The sequence below is a fragment of the Molothrus ater genome, chromosome 5 (genome assembly GCF_012460135.2).
Source record: "Molothrus ater isolate BHLD 08-10-18 breed brown headed cowbird chromosome 5, BPBGC_Mater_1.1, whole genome shotgun sequence".
In the NCBI taxonomy this organism is placed as follows: domain Eukaryota; kingdom Metazoa; phylum Chordata; class Aves; order Passeriformes; family Icteridae; genus Molothrus; species Molothrus ater.
The window spans coordinates 29,083,113-29,108,470 of record NC_050482.2 but is presented as its reverse complement, the minus strand read 5'-3'; the positions used below and the strand labels follow the sequence as shown (position 1 = coordinate 29,108,470).

Sequence of the window (25,358 nt, the reverse complement as noted above, 5' to 3'; positions counted from 1 at the left end):
TGAGATCCACTACATTGCTCAATAATAGGCAATATGCAAAAATATGGAAAAACATGGAACACTACAAATGTTTTGCAGTCTGATCACAAGACTACTTTGAAGATTATTTGCTATATTTATATAATGAATCAGTAGGATTTCAATCAATTCCAAATATATTTGAACCATGGATCTTTATGAAGTTCTTCCGCAGCATTACTGCAGTTATGTAACAGCTCTATAATCTGAAGCATATAATACAAATACAGATGGGACTATCATATACCAAACAACACACTTATTAAGCCTTCAACAAAATGAGCTGACATTTTAACCTCACTTTTTTGAGCCTTATTTTGAAAGGAAGAAATCAGGATGCATTTAAGACAATCTTTTTGACCACTGGGTGCCACTCTTGTTCTGTGTACAATAAGCTGCCTGGCACTAACTCAGTCTTCTCAGCCTTTCTGGTGTTTTTCCTCAGCTTCAAACAACCCAGATTCTGCTAAATTGAGAGGAAAAGATGGAAAAACTTTTACACAAATTTTTATTAAGCATTCCTGTTCAAAACCTTTTATTATTGCTTCTAGCCCCAAGAATGCAATTCTGAAAGAAGTCTATTGCACCAAGACCCTTATGATATATGAAGGATTTCCTTTATGGTGAGATTATAGAATAATCCATCCATGCTATATCTAAGTCATCCCACTCAATGGAATAGATATCTACTGCAACTATGGGGCCTTGTGGATATTGCTATTAACAGCATCATACTGAGTTTACAACACCACAAATCTAAGGCTTGCCCTGTCTGAACTTTTTCTGACCTGCTTGCAGTCTTTTTTTTTTAACTTGCTGCTGGTTTAACAGCAATTTTTCCAACTGGTCAGGTGTCTATAACTAACTTGGTTTACTTCTGTTGATGTTTGTATGGTATACCCATAGTTTTAAATACATGTTGTAACAGTTTTAAATACATGTTGTAACAAGGAGTTATTCTATGATATGACTAACACCATGATGCAATACCCACAAATACAGGCTGGTATAACAGGCATCTCAAGAAGTGGAAATGCAGGATGTGGCATATAAAAGCACAGCCATCAGATGACATTCTTAGATCAGACTGCTAATATTTCACCTATACTAACAATCAACTCTTGTCTTAACATTTAAGGTGACTTTCATCCTTGTCCATAAGTTTTGAGTGTAACAGTATCCTGTGCACTTTATTTGCTAACTCAAAAAATCCATATCAAACATCACTGCAGGCATATGTGTATTACAGCCCTATGATTTACTACTAGTCCTTAGATTTCATAAATGGAAACCTGAGGTACAGACTAAGAAGGGTTCATAGAAATTAACATTACATATGATGGAAATATATATTCATCAGTTCAGCTGAGAAAACAGGGAGCTCAGAAAAAGGCTGTGGTGAACTTCATAATCCTATTATCTATCCCACCAACCTTTAAAATGGCACAGGCATCATTATACTGTAGCCCCAATGTACTGCAGCTGCAGAATCAAATAACAGAACAAAGAATTCTCTGAAATCATGCAAGAAGTGTCACTCATGAGAGATGCATTATATTACTTACACTTCCAGGTTACCATCCTAATGATGTTATCATGATGCCTCCTATCCTTATTAAACTAGAGACTTTCATGTCATATAATTTCTTTAATTTCTATTTCAAACAATACAACTAAAACCTGTTTTTCCACTACTGTCTTTTACTTTAACAGATGTCCTTTCCCTGTTATTTCACTGGTCTGCTCTACCAGCTGTTTTGGTGACCAAGTAAAACGCCCTAAATATTTGCAGCCTATGCACGGCACTACAAGAATCAAAAAATACCTGTATTCAGGTCTTGTAGGGTGATCATCCCTTGACCACCTGTATCCTGATTCATCCTGCAAAACATACAGGCAAAACAACTGCATGACATGTATCTCAATGTCAGATGTCAAGTACAATTAGTTGCCAAATGCTACTTAATTATTGCAAAACCAAAGCATTTAATGAGTTAAAAAAATATTACCCCTTGCAATAAATATCTTCTCGATTTATTCACTGTATCCATTTACTTTTTATTTTTTTCCTGTGTCAATATTGAAGAGAGCAACTTTGCAATGCTATACAAAACACAAACTACAGAAGTTTCCAAAGCATATATACATGCTCTGACTTAAAGAAGACTTTTGTCTTCAAAATATAAACTACCATCAACACCCTGAAATTACAGAATTTCAAACAGCTGGGTTGCAGGGGGCAACAATGATGACCTTTCCAGTATTTTAATTACCTAGTATTGAAGTCTTAATGGGAAAATAAATATCATAAACATGAGAGAAGAATCACCTTACGTACACCTCGGTGCGGAGGGCCACTTCTTCGGTCGTGGGCGAAACTGCGTCCCGCGTTATAGTCTCTGTACTCGGCGTGACCGTAATCGTCGTAGCGACTGTAACTCCCGTCCCCAGGCCTCTCAAGCAGGGCTGGTTTCTTGGGCACAATGTTTACTATTCTGTGGTAATCACCCTAAACCACAAAGCAAACAAAATCATATTGCTTTTAACAGCTGAAAATCCGTAACGCACAAACAAATGTGGAACCAAGTTATTTCTAAATTTGGGACTTAAAAGAGGAAATTGCACAGGGAAACAGCAAACATTAAAAATCCTGCCAGTCTGACAGTGGAATAACTGATTAAATCTAACTGGACACTACTCATATTCAATCCTTAGGCATTACAAGTTTAATTATAGAGGGAAATTTTTAAACATGGTTTAATTGTCTTTTGGAAGTTTATAAGCAGTAGCAATAGCTACTTTCTGAGCATCGGTTAGCTACATGTATTCCTCAGATTTTTACATTATCTTTAGAATGCAACAAAGAAAGCTGCACCTGTAACGTCTACAAAAAAAATAAGAGTCCATTTGAAAAGACTAACAATTTTTCTTATGTCCATAACATCCTCCATACTGCAGAGACTGTATTTAAGATAGACCTTGCTTCATAACCTGAATAGAAACACACACTGAATACAATGCAGTAGGTCTAGATTCAAGTGACAGAATTTTAATACTCTTGGATTTTCTTTTAGTGCAAATTTCAAGCAGCTTTTTGCTAGAACACAAATTCAATTTATTTCCTTCAAATAGCATGTCATATACCATTTGTCAACTAAAGAAATTCTTTGTTTATTAAGTACAAGTTGCACAGCTGCAAAAGATACAAATTCAATCTTACTAGAACTAAGCTTTATATAAGTCAACTGCAAATAAAAAGTGAATGAAAACATGAATGCAAGATTTTGCATTCATGTTTTCATTCACTTTTTAAAAATTATTTTAAAAATAAATCTTCTTCCTTTAGCAAAATGTGTTTTTAACGGGCCTTAAACAAAAGCTACTAATGCAGACACTTGAGTTGGCACATGCAATTTGGATTTGGCAGGGGGTGGGGGGGGGAGAAGACACTCAAGCTATTTTAACAGTAAGAAGTCAATCTAATAGTTTCTGATAGCTTTTGCAGAAAAATACAGTGTATTCACAAACTGCTAAATATTGTCATGCAAAAAAAAAAGTTAGTTCTGATTTCAGAGACCACCCAACAAAACAGACTAGAGGGCAGTTTAAAGCCAGCCATACAGGCGCAAAGTGGAGACTATATACACAGTCATAATGTTTGATCTACTCTTACCTCATCAAACATCCTCCACACGTAATTATTTTTTTTAGTTTGGTGTCTTACAAAGACCTGCTGTGCAGCTTAAATAAAACTGCTCCATGCTTTAACCTCACCCCGAAGACCCCACTACATAACTATACTGGCATATAGAAGAACAGTTACATGAAAACTCCATGAATATCCTCCTTGCACGATAATGTCAAGTGCTTGCAATTTCACGTTCTTTAACAGTAACTGTGTTTCTACTACAATCTATACTTGATACACAATTAGAACCCAGTTTAGATGAGGACACATCTCTTGATTTCTTCAAAAAAAAAAATACTTCATTCTGTATCATTGGCACATCTTATTTCCAACATACTAACCTAGCAGCAAACACTAAGCATATTAACAGATTGAACAAGTTAATTCTATTTCACTTGTCTAATCAAAATTAAGTCAGACTTCTACATGTGGACACAAATACAATAGCATGGGCTTACAAGGACAGAAAGTACCTTCCAACTATCTTGAATCTGCAGAGCTGTATGAGAAGGAAGTCCATATCCATCTTTCAGTATGGCAGAGAGACACCATATCTTGGCTTGCCCAGCAACTGGGGGTGTTTTTTTGGTACAGATAGGCAATATTAATTGTGATGAGTGTACTCCGCTACTTCCTTCAACCCCAGTTCCAAACATATGTAATATAAAGCTAGCATTGAACTACCTAGTTAACACTTGCATCAAAATGGGTGCATCACATCTTTTAGACTATAAATTCTTATAATGCCTGATCACACATTGTTCCCTGGACAGCCTGAAAGATTACGGGAATTTAGAAATGTCACTGATGTTACGGTTAAATTAAATTTGCCACACATTAGTCAAACAACTGAAAAAACACCTGTGAAAATACATTCTGCCTTTCCTCTTGCCCTATCTTGATAAGCATTTTGGAGAAACAGGCAGCTAAACACCCTGTGGAAATCAACCTGATTTCCAGCTTGCTGAAAATGAAAAATGTTACTGTTGCCTATCACAGTAACAAAAATGTCACAGAACAGACAACCACTAATAAATTCAAATAGAGAAGCCTGTGTAATTAGTTACATAGAGTAACCAAAAGTCTCCAAAGAGACAAGCTGAAAACAAAACAGAGGGAACCCAGAAGGTGCACTAAATCAGCTATGGTATTATTTCAACATTTGCCATAAGTAAAAGGGAAGTCAGATAAGAGGAACTGGTGCCTAAAATTTTATTTTGCCAAAAGCATATTACACAGGATGCAAATAGAAATATCAAAAAGTATTCTTTAAATTCTATTTATGTTATAATACCTCCAAAGACAAAGCTACAACCTGTTTTATTTATTTGTTGGAGACTTCAGACAAGGGAGGGAAAAAAATGGCCAAACTCTGTGGAACAGAGAATTCCTAAAAGCATTCTGAAGTTATTCTATAGCACAGCAAGCACAGCTTGTGCAATTGCTTTTACAAGCATACCATACATAGGTACATAATACACCACAAAAGACTCTGTATCTACAAAGCAGATTTCTGTTCTTGTAAAGTGTTTCTTTCACAGGACTCCAAAGCACAACTTTAGCAAAGATGTACTTTCAACACTTGTTAAAAACATCTTCTCCTGTACTTTAAACATTATAAAGAAACTTTGTTGGTGACAAGAACAATCATGAAAGAAGTTCCTTAACCACGTCAAGTTACTTAAAAGAAACATTGACATAAAAAGATGTTGTCATCTTATTGTGAAGCTCCCATACCTTCTCGGTGATGTCTCATGTGCAGCTCCTCACAGCACTGACTCCTTCTTCACAGCACAACCAACAAACTCCATCTCTCTTCACAGCACAACCAACAAACTCCAACTCCCCTCACAGCACAACCAACAAACTCCAACTCTCTCTTCAACCAGCTAACCCTTTTGTAGCACTCATCTTCTTATTGGACATAGCTGTGGCCTGTTAAGGGCAGGCCTGTTCCTAATCTTTGGTGGTTAGTACAGCTGCAACTCCTCAGGTGTGAGATTACCTTCTGCACTATTCTCTTACATTCTATCCCTCCACAAAAAGACTATGGAAAAATATAACATTAGTATAGCCTCTTGTTCTCCAGAAGTCATGAAAAATCCTGTGCTTAATAACACGAAGAATTACACCAAAATACAAATATTCTAAAACAGTTCCAACAGATTTGAAAATTTTAAAAAAGAAACTAATACTTAATTCAGTAGGCAGCCTATTATTTCTGTGCAGATGCATGTGCCAAACTGCTGACTTCAAGGAACAGGGGAAAAAATGAACTTGGGATATACTCGGAACTTACACAGGTACATAAATCCATCCCCTATGGTAAGGTCATTGTATAAAGGTACAGGATAATGTTACAATGCTACAGACACAATGCTTACTGCACACTTACATCACCATGAATCCTTGGAGGGAGACGTTCTCTTGGAACTCTTTCATAGTCGTATCGCCCTTCAGACCACATTTCATCTCTTCTATAGGCCACTTAAGACAATGAAAATACAATTAGTGAAAACCAGACCCATTATGAATAGACAAAAGGACAGCGAGCAGAAAAATAAAGGTTCCAGGATTTCTCCCAGTACAATGTATTATGCACAAGCTCTGTACATACACTTTTTATTATTAGCCCTTTAAAACATGGAAAGTATGTAACGTACTTGGAGCAAAAATAACTTGCAGTATGGGCAAGAACATGGAACTGGAAATTAGTCCAGTATAATCAGTAAAATTACAGGAACTGGAAATACTATAAACCATTCTATTGAAATATATGCATACTGCAAGTACTAGATGTACAGACAAATGCACACACACATACCTTACAGCAATTTTAATAGTGGTCTGCTAAAAATACTAGAACTTTTAAAAAAGTAATTCAACATCTATTTATTAGATTAAATAATTTCTACTTTTTAATAAAATATAATAACTTTGAATTATTTCATCAACTCAACTGTCTGGAAAGAGATCAAAATGCAGCACATAATTTCTAGTACAAAGCCCCACATTTTGATTGCATGTATACAATACATTCTTCACATGAACATACTTCCTGTTTTAAATTGGGAGTCAGCAGAACAACAAAAAAAAAAAAACCTCTTTTCAGAGGAAAGGGACTTTGGAAGCAGAGTCAGTCATTAAAGAGAGGTGGAAATAAACCATCATCCTAAGAGATTCTACTCATGCTGTGCTAGACAACACAGACTTGAGGAGTTCAAACCTTTAAGCTGATTATAAAGGTGACAATTATCTACTATACAACACTGAAAGTAGATATGCAACTGCTAGAACTATATTTTTCAAACCTTCCCTTCACAGTAGTAGCTCTAGCTGTTAAAAACAGTCAATACGGAAAAGTAAAGCAGGTCATGTTCAGAAGGAGAAATACATAATGTTACCTACTTGCACAAAATAAAAACACTTTACTGGAAATAGACTTTGAAGCTATATAAAATTAGTCATTAGTACAGATGCTAAGAATCAACATAAAAGAATTAATAAACTGTAAACAGAGGTAGCACTAATTCTGATACACACTTTTGCAAAATACAACAACACTCACATACTTACTTCTCTGTCAGTTTTAGCAACTCTGCTTCTGAAGATCCATTCACCTACCTACAAAAAAAAGAAACTGAGGTTAGCAAAAAATACAAATATATTCATCATAAGTATATTTTTTCTGTTAAGTAAACCAGACAGGTACAATCTAAATGCTTTAACTGCCTGTACCCTGTGATCTGTCTTTGTAAAGAAAAATAAGATTCAGTTGCATGTGATAAGAAGTTAATTAAAAGCTTGATCTTTTTTCTTTTGGTAAAAGAGAGTGAATGAAGAAGTTCTTTCCTCAACTACAAGATGCATCTATGTTCAGAGCATTGGTTCAAACAAACCAGATCATCTTCTAAAAATTATAGTCCCATTTTATAACAGACTTGACCTTAAGTTTGGTCTACAACTAAGACACAGAACTAGTCTGATGTAGCTACAGGTTATAAATCAAAAGCTGACTAAACCAATCAGCTGATCCTAGTTTTGGTAAGGACAAAAGCGAGAGGATCCACTGTCCCTGCCCTCTCAGTAAGCTCCATGCACGAGTTACTAATTCTGAAACCACTGCTCATACTGCTGCATTGGATGGTCAGCTGCATCATCAGAAGCACCTTCCTGGCACTTTCACAGTAACTGCCTCAACTTTTCTTTATTTTGTACTTCACTGACCTTTTCTAGAGCCTTAAAAATGCACACCAGGGCTGTATGTGCATGAACAGCTCTTAGGCCAACCCCATGCCCTCCTTCCCACATTACCAGGAGGATCCTCTATGTGCTCTTAGCTGTCCCCACCATCCTCTTTTCTTTGTGCCCAGAACAGTACTTGAACATTTCTGTGGTTTTATGTACAGGAGGGGCAGAATTAGCTATGACAAGGCAAAATCTTGATGCTGAAAAGGCATGACCTAAAACACTTCACTGCTGGTCCCTCATGCCCAGGCCTTGCCCAGGGTGGACCATTCCTTCTGTCTGTACTTACCACAGCTGGGAAGCACCTGAAGTGCCCACAGCACCCACTGCCCCCTGCTCATCCACAGCCCACCTACCTCTCACACCAACAGATTTAGGTACTTGATGGCAACCCTCACTTTTTTTAGACAAACAGAAAAATACCAAGAGCTGAATTCAGATGAGGTTTTCAAGCAGGCTGCTTTTTTTTCTATTGGGACAAATACAGTAGTGACCCTGTCCTTTTGCCTGCAGATGTTATTGAAACTGTTAACTGAACACAATGTTCAAAAAGCAACATATCTCAGATAAATGCTACTGAAGCTGAGGACAGACTTACACCTCATGCTGCTTTGTCAGTCAAACCACCTGCAACAACCCAACACACATCACTGGCACCGACACTCACATACACACCCCATTATTTTATCAGGAATCAAGCTGATAAAAACACTCCCCTTTTTTTATCACTGCCAGACCTCACTGAAATGAGCAAGAATTAAGACCAGTATTTCAACAAAAACACAAGCTGGAAAAAGGTAGAGCTACACTATCACAAAAGTCAACAGACTGACAAAAAGTATACACTAGACAACAAGCAACTATGCAAATCTCATCTGCATTTAGAGGAATGAAATGAAGAAAGTTAATCAGGCAGAAACAACCATCAAGTACATTGGTTAAAATGGTGCTAAGGTAAACAAGTAGAAGACCAATTTTATACAGAAGACAAAACTGAGAAATTTTAGCTGAGAACAATGAGATAAAATAAGGATCTATTTGAAAACATCAAAAGAAAAAAATGCTTGAAGGGAAGAAAATGCAATTCCCAGCATCTTGAGCACCTTTTATCTGTTTCTAGAAAAAGAAAACAATCCATTTCTTAACTGATGTGACCTAACATAGCTTTAATAAAAACCATGGACAGTTTAAACTCTTAGCATCAACATCAGAAAATTCCATTAACAAGGACTCAAGAGCTCAAATCTCTAATGCTGTATTGAGATTCATCTGTTCTCTCAGTAGGCACAAAGTTGTTGTAAAACAAAGAATGAGAGAAACCTGGTTTTGTTTCACACCAAATACTGTAACTCATTAACATTAACTATCTTCTATTAACATATACAACAAAAAAAGAAAAATAGTTGATGCTTAATATTATGATATATAATCACTTGCCATATTTATTTAAACAATCTCTTCCTATTTTTGATCAGAGGTGACTATTTTACCTAAAGCAGTGTCTTCTCTCAAATAAACACATTCTGTAAGTGCAGAGGTCATTCTATGAACACATCACAAGCTGCTCTACTGTAGCCAGCCACCAAGAATGGCTTTACTCCAATTAGCACTATGTTTTGCTCTATGCTAATAAAGGTTTTTTCATCAGGCAGACTACACAGGACTCTTCAGATTTTTTGCACCTTCTGATGCATTTGCAAAGCACTCCAGTACTTTGAAAGATTGGTACACAATTCTTGTCTGCTTACACTTACTTGAGACATCAATTTTCATCAAGGCTACACGTATCTGCTTCTCCAGGATTTTTAATTTTCTAGTGTGTGCTATCATCCTTCTGCAGAATCCACATTTTTGTTTTCAACACATACAGCCTCCTAATCCAGATGGCTACATCTTGCCATATGTGAACAAAGCAAATGCAGAGACAGGCAGCTGGAGTGCCTCCCATGCCATTAGGACATATCTGGTTTTATAATGTTACTTTGATAAACAGCAGAGACTGACAAATGTGAGCCAATTTTGTCTATCGTCTCTACTTTGGAAAGCTCTCAAAAAAGCTCAAAAGCTTTTGTACAAGATGTAGGAGAGATATAACTTATTAGCAACAGCACTATAAAAATTGGAATGATTCCTGCTGTGAGGATATAAAGACAGAAAATATTGTTTTATCTTCCAACAATTAGACTCTGTATTTGATAATCCTCAAAGATAAGCCAGTATCTCTTACCTAGACAGAAGGCAAGGCAGATAAAAATGGGTTTGGGGGAGAAAGTTACTTTCTCATCTTCCCCTCGTACTTGGGACAGGTAAAACACGCTGAATAGACACAGTCCTACTGGAAAAATTAAAAAGTACAAGTGTGAGAGCAGAGGGAAACACCAGGAAATAAAATAACATGAGAGAGGCACTGAGAAACACCAGATTCAAAGACAACATGTCTCTGCCTAATAGCAAATATTAGGCTGCAAGAGTTTCAAAAGCATTTAGAAGTATGACTGCAACAAGTCTAGGGATATTCACCTAGATACCAAGAGGTTTTCTTCCAACCTTTCTCAACCCATTCACAATGATTTTTACTTAAAACAGCATGCATAAACTGAATATAATAACAGCAGCAGCATTCCAATGAGGATTTACAATCCCACCAGTTCCACTTCTTACTACATCATTATGTCACTGGGACAAGAGCAATGGAAGCAATGCATTGGGGGTTATATTAATAGAATGACTGATCTATTAGCACTTATCTTTGCCTGACCACCTGCAGTTACTGACCTGCCCATCATCAGTGCCAGTGTCATGAAAAGCATATTCTACCAGGCTCTGATGTAGCTGCTCCACCAGCAATGTCACTGCAAAACTGCATGGATCACCACTGCTCCTGTGGCTTTCCATCCTGCAGCACAAACACCCTGACAACAAAATATGGCAGCTTTCCATATTGCTGCCATAACCAGTCACAACCACAACATTCTCAAAAATTCTTGAAAGTACCAACCAACCCATAGCACTTCACATAGGGCAAACCACTACATCAAACGGTCCTCACTGGTTGTGCGGGTTCCCACATCTTTTTGTTATTTCTACCTTTGCTCCCTTGAAGTCACAGATAAAGAATTTATAGAGTATCCTTAAAAACTCTAATGGAGGAGAAAGAGCCTGCTTAAGGAGTATGAGTGAGAATAAAGAACCATGAAGAATAGATTTGAGATGCTTAAATACTAGTAAGGGCTTAAAATATTACTTTAACAACAGAATACCCTGTTGTTAAACTAATACTTTAGTACTTATTAGGAAATTACCTAAGTTACACACTCATGTCTTACTTATCCCTCAATAAGGATATGGATCCTGCACCAACATACCCACCACATACATCAAAGAAAGTGTTTACCATGAGATTTATATAGCCTCCATACACTCACTACGAATCATTGTTTAAAATTACTCTCAGATGTATGTACAAGGAGGACGAGCCTTCCCTTCAAAACAAATATACAAATTAAAGTGAGAATCAAAGTCTTCTGTCACACATGGGTTTCAAAGAGGATTAAAGGATGAGGCATGCAAGCCATCTCGGGCGCTGACCCAGCAGCCGCTGCCCAGAGGAGGCCGATCTGCCCAGCGCTCGGTCCCGCCGCCGAGTTTGAGCGCAGCCCGCGGGCACTGGGGCTCCACAGCGCTGCCGCCGCCCTGGGGCTGCCCCGGCGCGGGAGGGACGGACGCGCTCCCCAGGCCGTCCCTCGAGGCTCCGCTTCCCAGGGCAGGCGCTCCGCCACCCCGAGCACGTGCTCGCAGAGGGGACAGGAAGGCGGCCCCGGAGCGCCCCGCAAGAAGCCGAGCGCGTCCCACCGCAGCCGCGGGCCAGAGGATCGGCTCCGGGCGCGCTGGTTCCACGGAGGAAGGCGGCCAGCCCGCGGCTCGGCCCCGCTCCCGGCCCCGCCGCTCACGCACCTGCCGCTGCCCCGTTTCCCGCTCCCGCTGCGCGGCAGCCCCGCACAGCCCCGCACAGCCCCGCCGCTTCCGGCGCTCCCGAGCCGTCGGCGGAAAGCCCCGCCCGCCACCGCGGAGCCGCCGCCCATTGGCCGCGGCCGCGCCGGGAGCTGCGCGTCGGCGGAAGCGCGACGGGCCGGGGCGGCGGCCGCAGGGAGGGAGCTAGCTAGCTAGCTAGCCAGCCGTGTGTTCAGGGCCCTCCCGCCCCTCCGGGACCGCAGCTGCGCCTCTCCGGGCCGCGTCGCACGATGGGCTCCCGCGCAGGCTGAGCCCCGCCGTGACGGGTACGCGGGGCCGGGGCACCGCGGGGGTCGCGAACGCTCGGTCACGGCTCGCTCGCTTCGGGCCTTTGCGGAATAGGAAGGGCGAAATCAGCGGCTGGTCGGGGCCGCGCTGTGATGTTGTGGCCAAAGGTGTTAATACAGCGTGTGGAAGTTCCTGCAGTCGGTGGCTCTGTTGCTTTAATGTCGCTTTGCTCGCGCTGAACTCTGAAATAGATGACGTGTCTCCTGATTTGAGGAGGAATGGGTGTCGCTAAGTGAGTTACCGAGATCTGCCCCGCCTGGGTGAAGCTCTGTGTGAGAACAGATGCGATTGAACCAAGCAGCTCTTCTCCCATCTTGGCTGTGCTGAGAATCCCCTTAAAAAGACACTATTGAAAAGCTTTTATGGGCTTTCCCTTTGGAGCGTGGGGGAAATGGTAGTATAGAAATGATGAACTTCTGAGGGCCCTGGGTCTCTCCAGTGGAGGCAAACGAAGACAGCCCAGGCCTCCAGAGCACTCCGTACTTCTGTAGGTATTGCACATTTGTGTGTAGCTGCTGTATCATCTTCGTTCACAGTAAAGTCTCAGCAAATGCTGATTAGTACTGGGGATAGAAATGGAATCATATCATTATATCTGTCTGGAACAAAATTCTACTGATTTTGGCCAAGGTCGATGTGACACCTATATGTAATCTGGAAAAGGAACATATATGAATTATATGTGTTTGATAGATAGTCCAGGCTGATGGTCTGGTAGGCCAGTCTTACTGTCCCTAAGCTTTTGTTGTTAGATCAGTATGTAGAAGTGTTTTGATTCAAAGCACAGATCCTTTTTATGTTCCTCTTTGGCTTGAGCTGATTATATTCTTTCTTTACTGATAGTGCTAATCTTATTTACCAACTCTTGATCCTATTTAATATTTGCTTGGTACTATTTAAGTGAGTATGAGATAAAACAGATTATTCTCTTACAGCCTGTTCCATGCCCCTTGTGCAGGGCAGAATTGCAGCAAGTGGTTGAGTGGTTCATACCCTTGTCAGGGACCAAGGAGAACGTGAGTTTGGTTTCATCCTTTACCAGACACTTGATTATTAGCCTGAGCCAAGCTCCTGCCACAACTAATGGTCTTTTGATTTGGGTCTAAACTCCATTGACATTATTAAATCAGGAAGAAAATACTGTATTTTAAGGATCAAGATAGAAACACTCTAATTGGCCTGAGCAGGAGTGTCTTGGGAAACTTGCTCACAAATCATTTGTACATAGTTCAGTTGATTAAATCGTAGATCTGACATTGCTGCACTGCACTTAAAAAAAAAAACATACAAGTTTGTGCTTTTAAGTTGAAATACCAAAGTTAAGTCATGAAAGTATAAGTAAATTTAGGCTTCACTTGATGATTCAGAGGCATCTGAGCTGTTTTAGTGGTGTCCTCATGTGTTCTGGGATAGAGTAGAGAAGCCAATTACTGAAATTAATCATTGTCTTTCTGTGATATCCCCAATACTAATGACAGATGCTGCATTAAGCATATTGGATCGAAGCAAAACATATTCGTGTACCTGATCTATTTTTCAGGAGACTTAATCATTGCTGACAGATGGCTCTTGTCAAAAAATGGCTTCTTTTAGTTCGAGTTGTTAGAAAAGACAAAAAAATTGAATTCAAGAAGTCATTGTAATGAGACATAACTCTATTGTCAAAGTTAGTATGTGAAAGTGATAAATGAAGAAGGCATTAATATTACAGAGAGACCTTTACATTAATGGGAATTGTGTGCAGTTCTGTGGAGGTATCGTAAAGGCTTTTATCCAATGCTTTAAAGTTGAGTAATGAAGGTAATACCTTGAAGATCAAGAAAGCCCCAGAAAAGCATCCAGGATAATACAGAAATGTTTTGATTTGTTTGAAAAGCTCTAGCAGGATATAGCCTTGAAGCCAGGCTGTACCTGACTTTCAGTTGAGTCTCCTGCAGCAAGAAGAAAGATGAGATGTTGTTTTTGGTTCATTTGGAGATTTTTGTGAGGGACGAGGATTTTTTTTTCTTGTCAGCTGAGTGGAGAGACTGGTAATCATGGAGGAAGAATGTGATGAAAATCTTAAACTTATATTGGACATTTCTATGAAGTTAGAAAATTCTTGATGTAGCAGGACTCTCAGCCTTGTAATGATGAGCCTCCAGATGACATGTCTTATCTGGTGACTTAGCTAAAGCTGGAACTGGCATTTTTTCACTCCTCTGACTAGAAAACATCATTATAATAAATGGTGATAACCATACAGTTGCTGTACTCCCTCTTGTATTAAAGTTGTGTCTGTATAGTGAGTCAGACATTAAAATTAAGCAGTACTTGCACAACAATCCTAAACAATACAAATTGCTAAGAATATTTGGCCAGTTGGAGCAGCAAAACTGTTAAGCCCAAATTTGTCCAGGGGAGTAGAAACAACATTCAACCTGAGCTGTCTGACAGCCCGTGCTGTCAGGGTGCAACTCTTTCAGCTTCTGGAAAAAGCAGTGTGCAGCTGGAAATGGTGATTCTGTAGGCTGCTTTCATTAATAGTTTCCTAACAGCTGAGCTGTTAGGCCAGTAGTAATCTCTGCATGATGTCTCACCTTCTCTGTGGAGGTTTGCACTGTGGCATTGTGCAATATGCAGGCTGACTGCTCTCCAGTCATGCTGTTCTGCCTGGTGCCTGCCCATTAAAATGTGGGCTGCTTTGCCTAATGTTGCAAGGTGCTCCAGCTTCTCTTGCCTTTTAGGCAGAGTGAAATTGTTGTATTCAGATACTTGAGGTTCACCTCTAGTGTTTTCTCATCCACTGCTACAATATATTAGCACTGGCAATGTAGCATAGTGCAGTGTTGAGATTGCTCTTCCTGAATCCTTCTATCCACTGTATATCTGGATAACTGCACTTCAGGCCATCCATTCACATGGCATGTTGCCAAGTCAGTCTGGTTAGGCTTGTCAAGGATACTAATGCCAAGCAGAAAGGAATTTGGGATAACGAACCCAGTCTGCCTAACACCAGATGCAATGTGTGGCCTTTATTGCAAATTTATTCTGTTTTCATTTGCTTAACCTTTATGTTGCCATTTTTGCTCATGCCAGGAAACAGTCTCTGAACATGAAAAACCTCAAAACTGAATCACTTGGAAACTGCCACTGCAATGAATTGTGAAACAGTAAGCATGTAAGGAAAGAGAAGCAAAGCACTTGGACAATCAGTGTCTACTGGGAATATCAGGCCTTCAGATAACTGAATCATGAAATGCCAGAAAGTATCAGCCGGATTAGAGTGTGATATTAGTTACTTTTGTTGGCACTTGGCCAAGCAATCTGTTCAGACTGGCTACCCAAGAAGTCCCCTAAGAAACTGTAATATGGCAGATGCTGATTTTAATACTTTAAGGTTTTTATCCCTTCATCATCTTCTGTCTGCATTTTTCAAATGAGGCAGTCTTGCTGAAGTGGCTTGATCCTCAGTTGGGAATTGGCTAGAGGTGCCAGGAAGCAGTAATAAGGCTGTAGGAAAATGGACAAGGAGGTAGAAATTGGACTGTGTAGGAGTGGGATTGCTGTACTATTTGGTGTGGCCTTTCATAAGAGGTATGTTTTGATCTTAAATTTTACTCACTTAGCTCTTGGTCTGAACCATGGCTACAGAATGGGTCAAAGAGAATGTTTTGCACAGACTTTACACCTCTAAAAATTTTGGGAAATGTCCAAATGTGAAGAAAAACGTTGGCTTGTCATTTTCAAGTTAGTTCGGTTACTCTTCACCTAGTATTAGATGATGTATATGTGGTTATAATAGTATTTTTAGTTGATTGTTTCCAGACATATTTAGTTTCAAGAACATAGAAAAGATTGGAAATTAATATGGAAAGATTGAAATTTTCCTGCTTCCTACCAGGAGAAACCTGCCTAGTCAGAAGGAGGAAGGGGAGGAAGCTTCTACAGAGATGCTTCTTTATGGTCAGCTCTGGACACTTGCAGTTCTAGAGGAGTGCAGAAACTTGAGCAATAGTTAAGAGAGGAAATGAAAGCTTACCACTTTAGCATCATGCTACATTGACTTAAAAATGTATTTATCTCTCTCCCCACAATAGTTAGGACTCTGCTTTAGGGAAACTTTTTTTTTTTGCCCCCGCAACCAATTGTATTTTATTGTATGTTGGATGCAGCTGAAGGGATACTTGCATAAAGAATCAGATCATGCTGGTACTGGTACAAAGGTCAGTAATTTGATACATTGTCCATAATGTTTAATAAATGGACATTGCTTGTTTCTTTTGGCCCCCAATCTTTCTAATTGCACAGATCAGCAGAGGATTATTGTAAGTACACTAACTTGCCAGTTTTTTCTTGACTACAAATTGACTCATTTAGAACAAAAATATGTTTGGATCCAGGAGATGAGGAAGGAATGTATGTCTTCTGTAGTCCATGAAGGCAAAGGATATGAAAGCTGTGCTCTCCTGCAGCTTTATCATGGCTGTCTGGGCTAGGTTTGAAATAAAATTGAAAGTCTTGAAACTATTTTTTAATCGATTTCTTTGTTCAATACAGTTTAACTCTTCTCTCTTTTTCCTTTCATCAGAAAAATGAGTGGTGGGTTGGCACCAAGCAAAAGCACAGTGTATGTGTCCAATTTACCCTTTGCTTTGACTAACAATGATCTGTACAGGGTAAGTTTTAGAGATGCATTGTTTACATTAAACTTGTTGACAACAATTTTGACTGTAAAATCAATACTGATATATAAGTTTGTCATGATAAAATTATTATTAGTGAAATGCAATTGTCTGTTGTTAAATCTTTTTGTTTTATATTTCAGATATTTTCAAAGTATGGGAAAGTTGTCAAGTAAGTGACCTGATATGGCCTTCTATTTTTGTACCTCTCATTATAAATATTTTATGTCTTTCCTTCACTTGAAAGTCTTAAGCTTTTTGTAATTAAAGTATGAATGTGGAACTGTATCAAAGTTCTGTTCATTTTTAATAAAGTATAAATTTAATTTAACAACTGAAAGTTCATGCAGTTACATACATAATACAAGAATATTTGTGCTTGGGACAGGTTTTGCTAACCATTTTTGAAGAGCAAGTAGAATGTTGTTACATACCATCAGTCTCTTTCTCTGAAATAGTTGAAACAGTGTTCTTCTAGTATAATTCCCCTCTCCTTCACCACTGTAGGGGCACAGTGGGTAAGTGTGAAAGTGGGAGCTTCTTACATGAACTAGATGTCACAGTTCCCACAGTTGCAGTGTGCAGTTCTCTTTGATTCTAGAGGGGCTGGTTATTGTGACTGCTTAGTGTTTTACCTAAAGCTAGATGTAAGGCTGCATTAATGGCTTTCACTATGTGGGGTATTTGTGAACAATATATGTTAATGTCTGCCTCTGTGTTCAAATGCTAGAAAGAAATGCCACAGGAAGGAACTGACTGGTTTGTTTCTTTTTTTTTAATTGGTCAGAATAAGGAGACTCTGGTCTTCAGTTTTTAATCTTAAATCAGCAAGTATCTTCTCTAATTTCTAGTAGCTGTTGCAGTAACCTGTGAGATACAGTTTCAAAGTTTATGAAGTCTCAGAAGTGTGTTTCAGGTGACAAATAGCAGGAAAAGCAAATATATCCTGACTATTATGAATTCAACTGAGTTTGTTCAGTAAGAAATCAGACTTACTATGGTTCCGACAAGTTCCTGACCTTTTAAAGATTTGTCACACTTGATTCTTTCTATTCTTGTGTTATTAACTGGTATGTTCAATATCTGATTAGAAGTCTGACAGTCATACCAGGCTTCTGTTGGAATTCTTCAAAGAGTAGATTGGCATAAAAATTAATAGAATTGTCCTAAAGTCAGTTTGATTGACACTTGAACTTAATGCAGTTGGACATGTCCAAGAGGCTTTGTTAGTAAAACAGTTAAGTTCAACCTTTTTGTGCATGTATTTGGGGAAATTTGAGATTTCTTTACTGTGTTTTTACCATGTGGGTCATCTGTTACTTAAACAGGTTGTATGTTAAGCCTTCTGTATTGAAGTAGGGTTTGGTTTTTTGGTTACTTCTTAGAATTTTGGCTTGCCCTGTGGCTGAACCTTGTTTTGCCTGTGGTGGACATAGGGAGGAGTGTATTCCCTACTTCTTTATGTGTACTTTGATTTTTATGTACATGCTCCCTGACATTCTGGTTCTCACTGTTGTTGTTTTGTTAGGTTTTTTCAGGCCTAAATACAACTGACACTAAGATTGAAAGAATTGAGGCTGTGTGGATTCCAGCCATACACACAACCAGGCCCTGTCTTCTAGATTTTTATCTTTAGGTTTTGTTTTACTGTTTCTAGATTTTCATGAACTTCTCAGTGTACTATTGAAGCTGTTGATTTCAATGTTAGACTGAAGATTTAACTTTGCATGTCATGTGAAATAACACATGCATCCATGATCTTTGGCTTTCAGTTGGAGATATTTGTAGAACAGTACTACATATAGGTAGTGTTTCCTGTTGTCAACCTGTTTAGCTGATTAGTCCTACACAAACATAGATTTCTCAGTTTGGAGGCAGTTCACACTGTGCTTTTCATCAATAATAGCAATGGTAAGATTACTCATGAATTTTCCTTTCACCTCCAGTATATGTAGTTCCCTCCAGTTAGGTTGCTTGTAAATTTAAAGATTATGTTCTCTGTTCTTCAAGTCACCCAAGGGAATTAAGAGTGATACTGGTCCCAGAAAGACCCACATGCTTTTTAAAAATCTTCTTCACTCTACCTCTAAATACATGGCCAGGTTAGCTGCTCCTTTGAATTTCCGTTTAATGAGTATTTTTATTGTTAAATATACTTTAACTCTTTTGCTGTGTAACAAAGGTAAGATGCCCCTGAGATTTATAAGGAAAAAAAAATCTCTGAAATAATTGTAGTGTGTTTCACTAAAATCAATGATGTGGTTATATGTTTCCAGAGTTACCATTATGAAAGACAAAGACACCAGAAAGAGCAAAGGAGTTGCCTTTATTTTGTTTTTGGATAAAGAATCTGCACAAAACTGTTCTCGGGCACTTAATAACAAACAGGTAAGTTGTGGAAAGTTTTTATGGCAGGAGGGTCGGGCTTTCAGTCCCAAAACATTTACCTTTTCTTTCCAATTTTCTGTAGTTGTTTGGAAGAGTAATAAAAGCAAGTATTGCCATTGATAATGGAAGAGCAGCAGAATTCATTCGCAGGCGTAACTACTTTGATAAGTCTAAGTGTTACGAATGTGGGGTGAGTAAAACCAAAAGAAATGGACAAAGGTTGTGGGTTGACATAAGAATAACTTAATAATTGAAATAATACTAAATAGTAGTAGTAATAGTAGATGATAATGAAAGTAACAAAGAGAAATAAAACCCAAGAAAAATAAGTGATGCACGTGAAAACTATTGCAAACCTCCTACTCTTTGCTTCAAAGTATCTGCTTTTGCTATATCTTTGGAAGTTCATGATTTAGCTGGCAGTAAAATAAATACAGGAAACAACTGTTCTATGTAGAAGTGAGTTTTAAATTTTAATTAATTCCTGACTTTTCCTGAACATAGTAATGTAGGACAGTGATATTTGGATAGTATTTAATGTCCAATACAAACTTGATTTATATTCATAACACTTCTTACAGCAAAAATGTCACCTCACTCCTGTGTCTTAAATTGTTAATTCTGAGGTTTCTATCTTGTTTTGAGGTTTCTATCTTGAATCTAAACCACGTGTAGTGTATTCAGTTATTGTAACAGACAAAAAAATCTACTGTGCTTGTAGCTTGTTTGCAGTTAAGCATGCATATCACCACTAATCTCTTCATTTCCATGGCAAGCCTAGAGAAGAGTTTGTCTTTTGTGTGCTAATTCAGCATTCCATTTATCTTACTAATTGCTCCCATTTTTTCCCCCATGAGCTTCCCTCATGATACATTTTAATTTATAGTTGTTTGTAATGGCTTCTATTAAGCAATATTTCTTTTTCTCCAAGGAAGCAGGACACTTAAGTTATGCTTGTCCTAAAAATATGCTAGGAGAGCGGGAACCACCAAAAAAAAAAGAAAAGAAGAAGAGAAAGAAAATAGTGGAGCCAGAAGAAGTGTATGTATATTGAGTTACATGTTACTACTACTTTTAGGAAGCTTTTTCATACTAAACACTTAAATTAAAGATCTATATTTTTTTCTCTCTCCATGCACAATGAAGTGAGGAGGAAGAAGAAAGTGAAGAGGAAGGTGAAGACCCTGCTCTAGACAGCCTCAGCCAAGCCATAGCTTTTCAGGTACAAAATTGAAGCATGGTGTATTTATAATTTTTTTTTTTTTAATTCAACTCCCTTCTTTAGCTGCTTTCAGAAGCTCTGATATACATGCATAGGTCTGTCTGCTCTATAGCACTTAGTGGGCTCTGGTTTGGTAGCAGTAGTTGGTAACTATAGTTGGCTTCTTTATATTGCAGGCATGTTCAGTGGAATTTTGTTTGGGTTTCTTGCTCTTTCACTATTGCTGCATTTGTGTGTTGCAGCCTTTTTTTCCTTCAAGCTCCTTTGGTATTTTCTTCTGTCATCTCTGCTGTGATGCTCTGCTAGGTTTTTGCCCACAAATCCCTCTTTACTTTGTTGTCTGAGGAGACAAAAAAGCAGTCATGTATAAGTGACCAGACACATCCTCTGTCCTGACTGGAATGTCCTTGAACATTTATTACTGGGACACTTGCTTTGCCCAATACAGACCATCACATTGTCTAATAGACCTCATCTCCCAAAGCATACTGAATGCATATTTTTTTATGTAGCTAGCTTATCTAATATCTGTATTACTGTCTTTATTACTTCTTTATCTCTACACCCTTTTGCTTCATGAAACAGAACAAGCCTGACCAGATATTCAAATTTCTTGGGTCCCTGGGCAACATTGTTGCCTATGTGCCTGTCCCCCCCAAAATAACCCTCAAGAATTAATAATTTTGTTCTGAATGTGACTGTAATGAGTGCAGGACTTTTACATGATGATGTCCAAAAAAGTGATTCACATATTCACAGTGTTCCTCTCTTCCCCCAAAAACTCCACAATTGGAAATAAAACCTATAAAGGCAGGAAACATTCTCATTTCACTTGATGCCTCACTATCACCATCCAAAGATTTTTAACTGGTAAAAATAGGAAGCTTCTATTTAAACTATTAGTTGAATAACCTTCAGTAATAATCCCCAAAGGCACTCATTATGTGAATGAATGACTGCAAAGGACAATAGATAGAAGACTTATTAGCAGAACAAAGCTGATTCAATAACATCAGTTTAAAACATGAGGCATTTTTTGCTTTAGATCTCAGCTAAAAAGATCTGCTTAGATTTTTTGCTTTAGATCTCTCTATATTTTTGGAAGTTTGCCATGGGCAAAATTCCTCTTTTTGAGAATACATGATGGTCCAAGCGACTGCTGTGGTGTAGAAGACAGCTTATATGTGAGAACTACTTTCAGAAATATTTCCTACTGCTTTGATCACACAGTTTATCTGGAAATAAACCCTTGTACTTCTTTAACTTATTTAAGAATTCAGTGTATATTAAGAATTAGCATTGTTATTTGTAGTGCACGTTAATTTTCCTTAATCTCAGCTAATACTTTTCTTCATTATAGCAAGCCAAAATTGAGGAAGAACAACAAAGATGGACACAGACTGCAGGGGAATCTTCAATTTCAGATGATTCAAAACGTCCACGGATTAAGAAAAGTGCTTATTTCAGTGATGAGGAAGAACTTAGTGACTGAAATAATGCTGTTCTAAATGCATATATCAGATATATATAGTGTACATTTTGTAAAGTGCTACAAAGTGATCTGTAATACAGGTTTGTTTTGATGTTGAAGACAGTGAAAATCATGGGGTTGTTTTATTCTGTCCCCTGATTCTCCCATCTTTTTATATCTGTGTCTCAAAACCTTTCGTTTCAAGGCAACTTTTTAAGAAAATGATGTAATTATACACTTAAATCCAGAAAAGTATCTGTGAGAGTGCGTCTTGCAGTTAGTGTCTAGACCCAAGTCCTAGCAGTGAAATGTTTCATGAGAGAATTTCTTAAGGCTTTTTTCCTAAGAGGAGTTCCTCTTAGGATGACTGTTAACACCACTGATGCTTTGTGTGTTGGTCTGTTTGGAAGCAGTGCTTTAGTAGTACTTCAGTAGATTATGAAACTTGCATTAGTTCCTCTGCATAGGGTTGAATTTCAGCTTTAGGTATTGTCTTTTTACTCTTCGTGCAGTACTATAATAAATTATTGTTACATCAACACTGTTTTTCCTGACTGCAGTTTGAGTGCCTAACAGTTATTAGGGTTATCCACAGAGCTTTAAATACACTTGGATCTAACCTGGATCACATCTGAACCTGTTGGCAAAATCCAAAAGGCATCGTTTCCTACATGCCTAAAAACAGCTTCCATGTGTACTTGGAACCATCATGGTCTCTTAGCAAAGTGTGTTGCCACGTATTTTGTACATAAAGCTTTTCAGACTTTCTGTGTCCTTAGATCTCCCTAGGGTTCTAGGCATGTTGTCCTGTAGCTGTGATGGTTCCCAAAACCACAGACACATGGTGGTAATGGTACCCATTTTATACTGGTGTGTAGTCTAAACTCCTCACTTTTAGGAAGCGCAATATAAAATACATTCACAATTTCACACTTTGAATAAGAGACGAGCTGGCCTCTTTCTATTTTCAGTTCTTCCTGTTTGCTCATCAGGACTTGATTTTCTTCCAAATATAGAAAATGTAAATCCAAATATAACATTATGTATTCTTAATTAATACCAATTTATATTCAAATATGTAATTGGGTGCAAAGCAAAGAAATATGCACACTCACCCTCTAAGCTAATATAAAGTAGTGACATTCAGAACATCATTCTGGTGCCTTCTGTTGCTCCTTAAACACAAGAATTCAGAAACAAGAATGAAGTAATTCAAGTTCTTTCTGTGCAAGCTCAAGTCAGAATAGGAAGGAGTATTGGCCTCTAGATACAGAAAGATCTTGGACTCAGTAATCCAAGTAATGTTTTTAAGACTGACTTTGACTTTTTGCTGAAAGTACTGTATATTAAATCTGAAGCTTCCTTCACTGAATTTCAGGAAGATCTCTTAATACTGAACAGCTGAGAGCTAAACTGCCAAGCATACTGTTAATAAATAAAAATCACTCTACATCATGTATGTGTGCAGTAATGAAGCTTGAGGAGTTCTAAACTCTACTAAACAAGCAAGTAATGCTGCCAGCATGCTTTTCTTCAAATGTTAGGTTAGGGCTCAATGGCAATCCAAAAAAACAAAAAACCCAAAAAAAAGATTATGTCACTACATAAAATCAGAGTTGGTCTTCTCAAATACCATATTCAATGCTGCTTTAAAAAAAAAAGATAGAAAACTAGAATTTGACAGAACTAGTTTGACTTGGTCCATGACTCTGGTTTGGAAATATTTGATAGCTTGTTAGAATTAAGATTTCAGTGAAGTGATTAGACAGCAATCTTCCAACTTTTATTTCATTACAGCCTTGTAATGTAGTAGTGGAACTCTGCCATGAGACTTTTTGTCAGGATCATGGGGTCAAAAGGATTTGACTTACATGTGGAGCACGATATTTTAAAATGTTAAAGTCTGCTCAGAAATATCCTCAAATAATAAAACTGACATTGTTCTGACCTAATACAGTACTTTTCCAGAGTTCAGTACCTGAAGCACATTGATGTATCTTTCTAGTCTGCTGCTTCTGCCTCACTGCTTTCCCCATAGGGTTTGGTTTTGTCAACATGAAGCAGTAGCTCTGTCCAGGCTATTACAACTGAACCAATGTTGTTCCTCCATGCTCTTTTGTTCCTAGCATAAAGTCACTTGAGGTAGGTGACATTGGAAAAGAAACATAAAAATGAACCCGCTTCTGTGCAGAATTGGCATTTAGAATTTTTTATGTTAAATCATCTTCCTTTAACGGTTTTCTTAATTCTTAACTTCTGTTGATCAGTAATGTGTGTAGTTTTTGTATTAGAAGGCATCTAATGCCTAAAATACAGTCTAAAGGGAATTTCAGGAATAGGATCTTTGCACTTGGCTTCCTGAATAATTTTAAGTTTCAGTTGTTTGTTGGCAAGCTAACAAAGCATTTATAGGTAAGAAATTCAGAACACTAGCATTAGATAACTATTAAATTAGATAGCTTTAGATTTAACTATTAATTAGATAAGTACCTGTTCTTCTTGAATACAAAGTTGTTTTCTAGAGCACCCCCAATGCAGCTGTTTCGTTGTGGGGGAAAAAAAAAATAAGGCCAAAATTTGTCAATAAAGTCTCTTCATGACTTTCAGTATGGAGGCATCTGCTCCTGTTGATGCCTACCCTCCCTTACTCTAATCAGCATGGCTTCAGATTTCCACCTGAATCCCATCAGGGCTGAGGAGCAAGGGAAAGTGTTAACAAGGCTCCTAATTTAGATTGGGCCAAGAGGGTGCAATTAGTGTGCAAAGCTCAAGCAAGCAGTAGTGCTTTTGTCAGTTTGGTATCATAAAGCAGGAACAGGTGTTGGTGGCTCTTGGCCAGACAGGTGAGATTGGGTAGCCTTGTTATCAAAAGAGAGAAGAATAGAAAATGCCTTGTAGAACACTTTCCTGTTACTGTTAGAAAAACCACAGAGTTTTCTTCTGAGAGCTTCATGTTCAAGCTGTATGTTGGTTTGGGGCTATTTTTAATACTTTGAGGCCCTACCTTAGGCTTGCAAACTGAATTCTAGTTTTAGAGTATAAATAATATGTCCCTGATTGTAGAGAAATTTATGCTAAATGGGAGAGTTTTGGGGTTTTTTTTAATAATGTCAAAAACTCATGTCTCTCTGCAAATACCTACTTACTAGATTTTGTCTTTTGTATTTTCAAAACAGCTTGAAATTGTCCAAATATGTTCTGGGTCATAGGACCTCTCATCTATTGAAATGGCTAACACAGTAGTGTCTACAAAATCACTAGGAGATGCCTTTTATCTGTCCTTGGGGAAGAAGGGATATGGAAGTGGGATAAGGATGATTAGCTTAATTGATTATAAATGGTATTGCTCATTCTGTGCCT

The 25,358-nt window shown here is 38.2% G+C and overlaps 2 protein-coding genes across 3 annotated transcripts in view; one reads left to right on the top strand and one right to left on the bottom strand.

The window, feature by feature from the left end:
* The window catches only part of PPHLN1 (periphilin 1), a 64,013-nt gene extending 52,053 nt beyond the window's left edge, over nucleotides 1-11,960 (bottom strand). Inside the window, exons 1-6 of the mRNA XM_036400303.2 lie at nucleotides 11,909-11,960; nucleotides 10,182-10,289; nucleotides 7,283-7,330; nucleotides 6,102-6,193; nucleotides 2,348-2,527; nucleotides 1,844-1,899 (exon numbers count right to left, since the gene is read on the bottom strand). Coding sequence (XP_036256196.1) covers nucleotides 1,844-1,899; nucleotides 2,348-2,527; nucleotides 6,102-6,193; nucleotide 7,283 — 329 coding nt within the window. The 5' untranslated portion in view covers nucleotides 7,284-7,330; nucleotides 10,182-10,289; nucleotides 11,909-11,960. The remainder of the gene's footprint in view (nucleotides 1-1,843; nucleotides 1,900-2,347; nucleotides 2,528-6,101; nucleotides 6,194-7,282; nucleotides 7,331-10,181; nucleotides 10,290-11,908) is intronic.
* A 133-nt stretch (nucleotides 11,961-12,093) lies between these two features.
* On the top strand, nucleotides 12,094-22,537 carry ZCRB1 (zinc finger CCHC-type and RNA binding motif containing 1). 2 transcript variants are annotated; one of them, XM_036400268.2, is made up of 8 exons: nucleotides 12,094-12,231; nucleotides 16,824-16,911; nucleotides 17,061-17,089; nucleotides 19,194-19,305; nucleotides 19,388-19,495; nucleotides 20,237-20,346; nucleotides 20,452-20,527; nucleotides 21,888-22,537. In XM_036400268.2, the coding sequence occupies exons 2-8, from the start codon at nucleotides 16,828-16,830 to the stop codon at nucleotides 22,017-22,019; spliced, it is 651 nt and encodes a 216-aa protein (XP_036256161.1). In that variant the 5' UTR covers nucleotides 12,094-12,231; nucleotides 16,824-16,827; the 3' UTR covers nucleotides 22,020-22,537. The 2 variants fall into 2 exon arrangements, with proteins under 2 accessions (XP_036256161.1, XP_036256162.1); XM_036400269.2 differs by lacking the exon at nucleotides 12,094-12,231 and adding an exon at nucleotides 12,253-12,740.
* Nucleotides 22,538-25,358: the final 2,821 nt, after the last annotated feature.

Bases quoted from the DNA above. Each gene is read 5' to 3' on its own strand.
- ZCRB1 (XM_036400268.2), top strand. From the start codon at position 16,828: ATGAGTGGTGGGTTGGCACCAAGCAAAAGCACAGTGTATGTGTCCAAT. The intron at 19,306-19,387 runs GTAAGTTGTGGA...AATTTTCTGTAG, and splicing joins GGGCACTTAATAACAAACAG to TTGTTTGGAAGAGTAATAAA. The intron at 20,347-20,451 runs GTATGTATATTG...TGCACAATGAAG, and splicing joins ATAGTGGAGCCAGAAGAAGT to TGAGGAGGAAGAAGAAAGTG.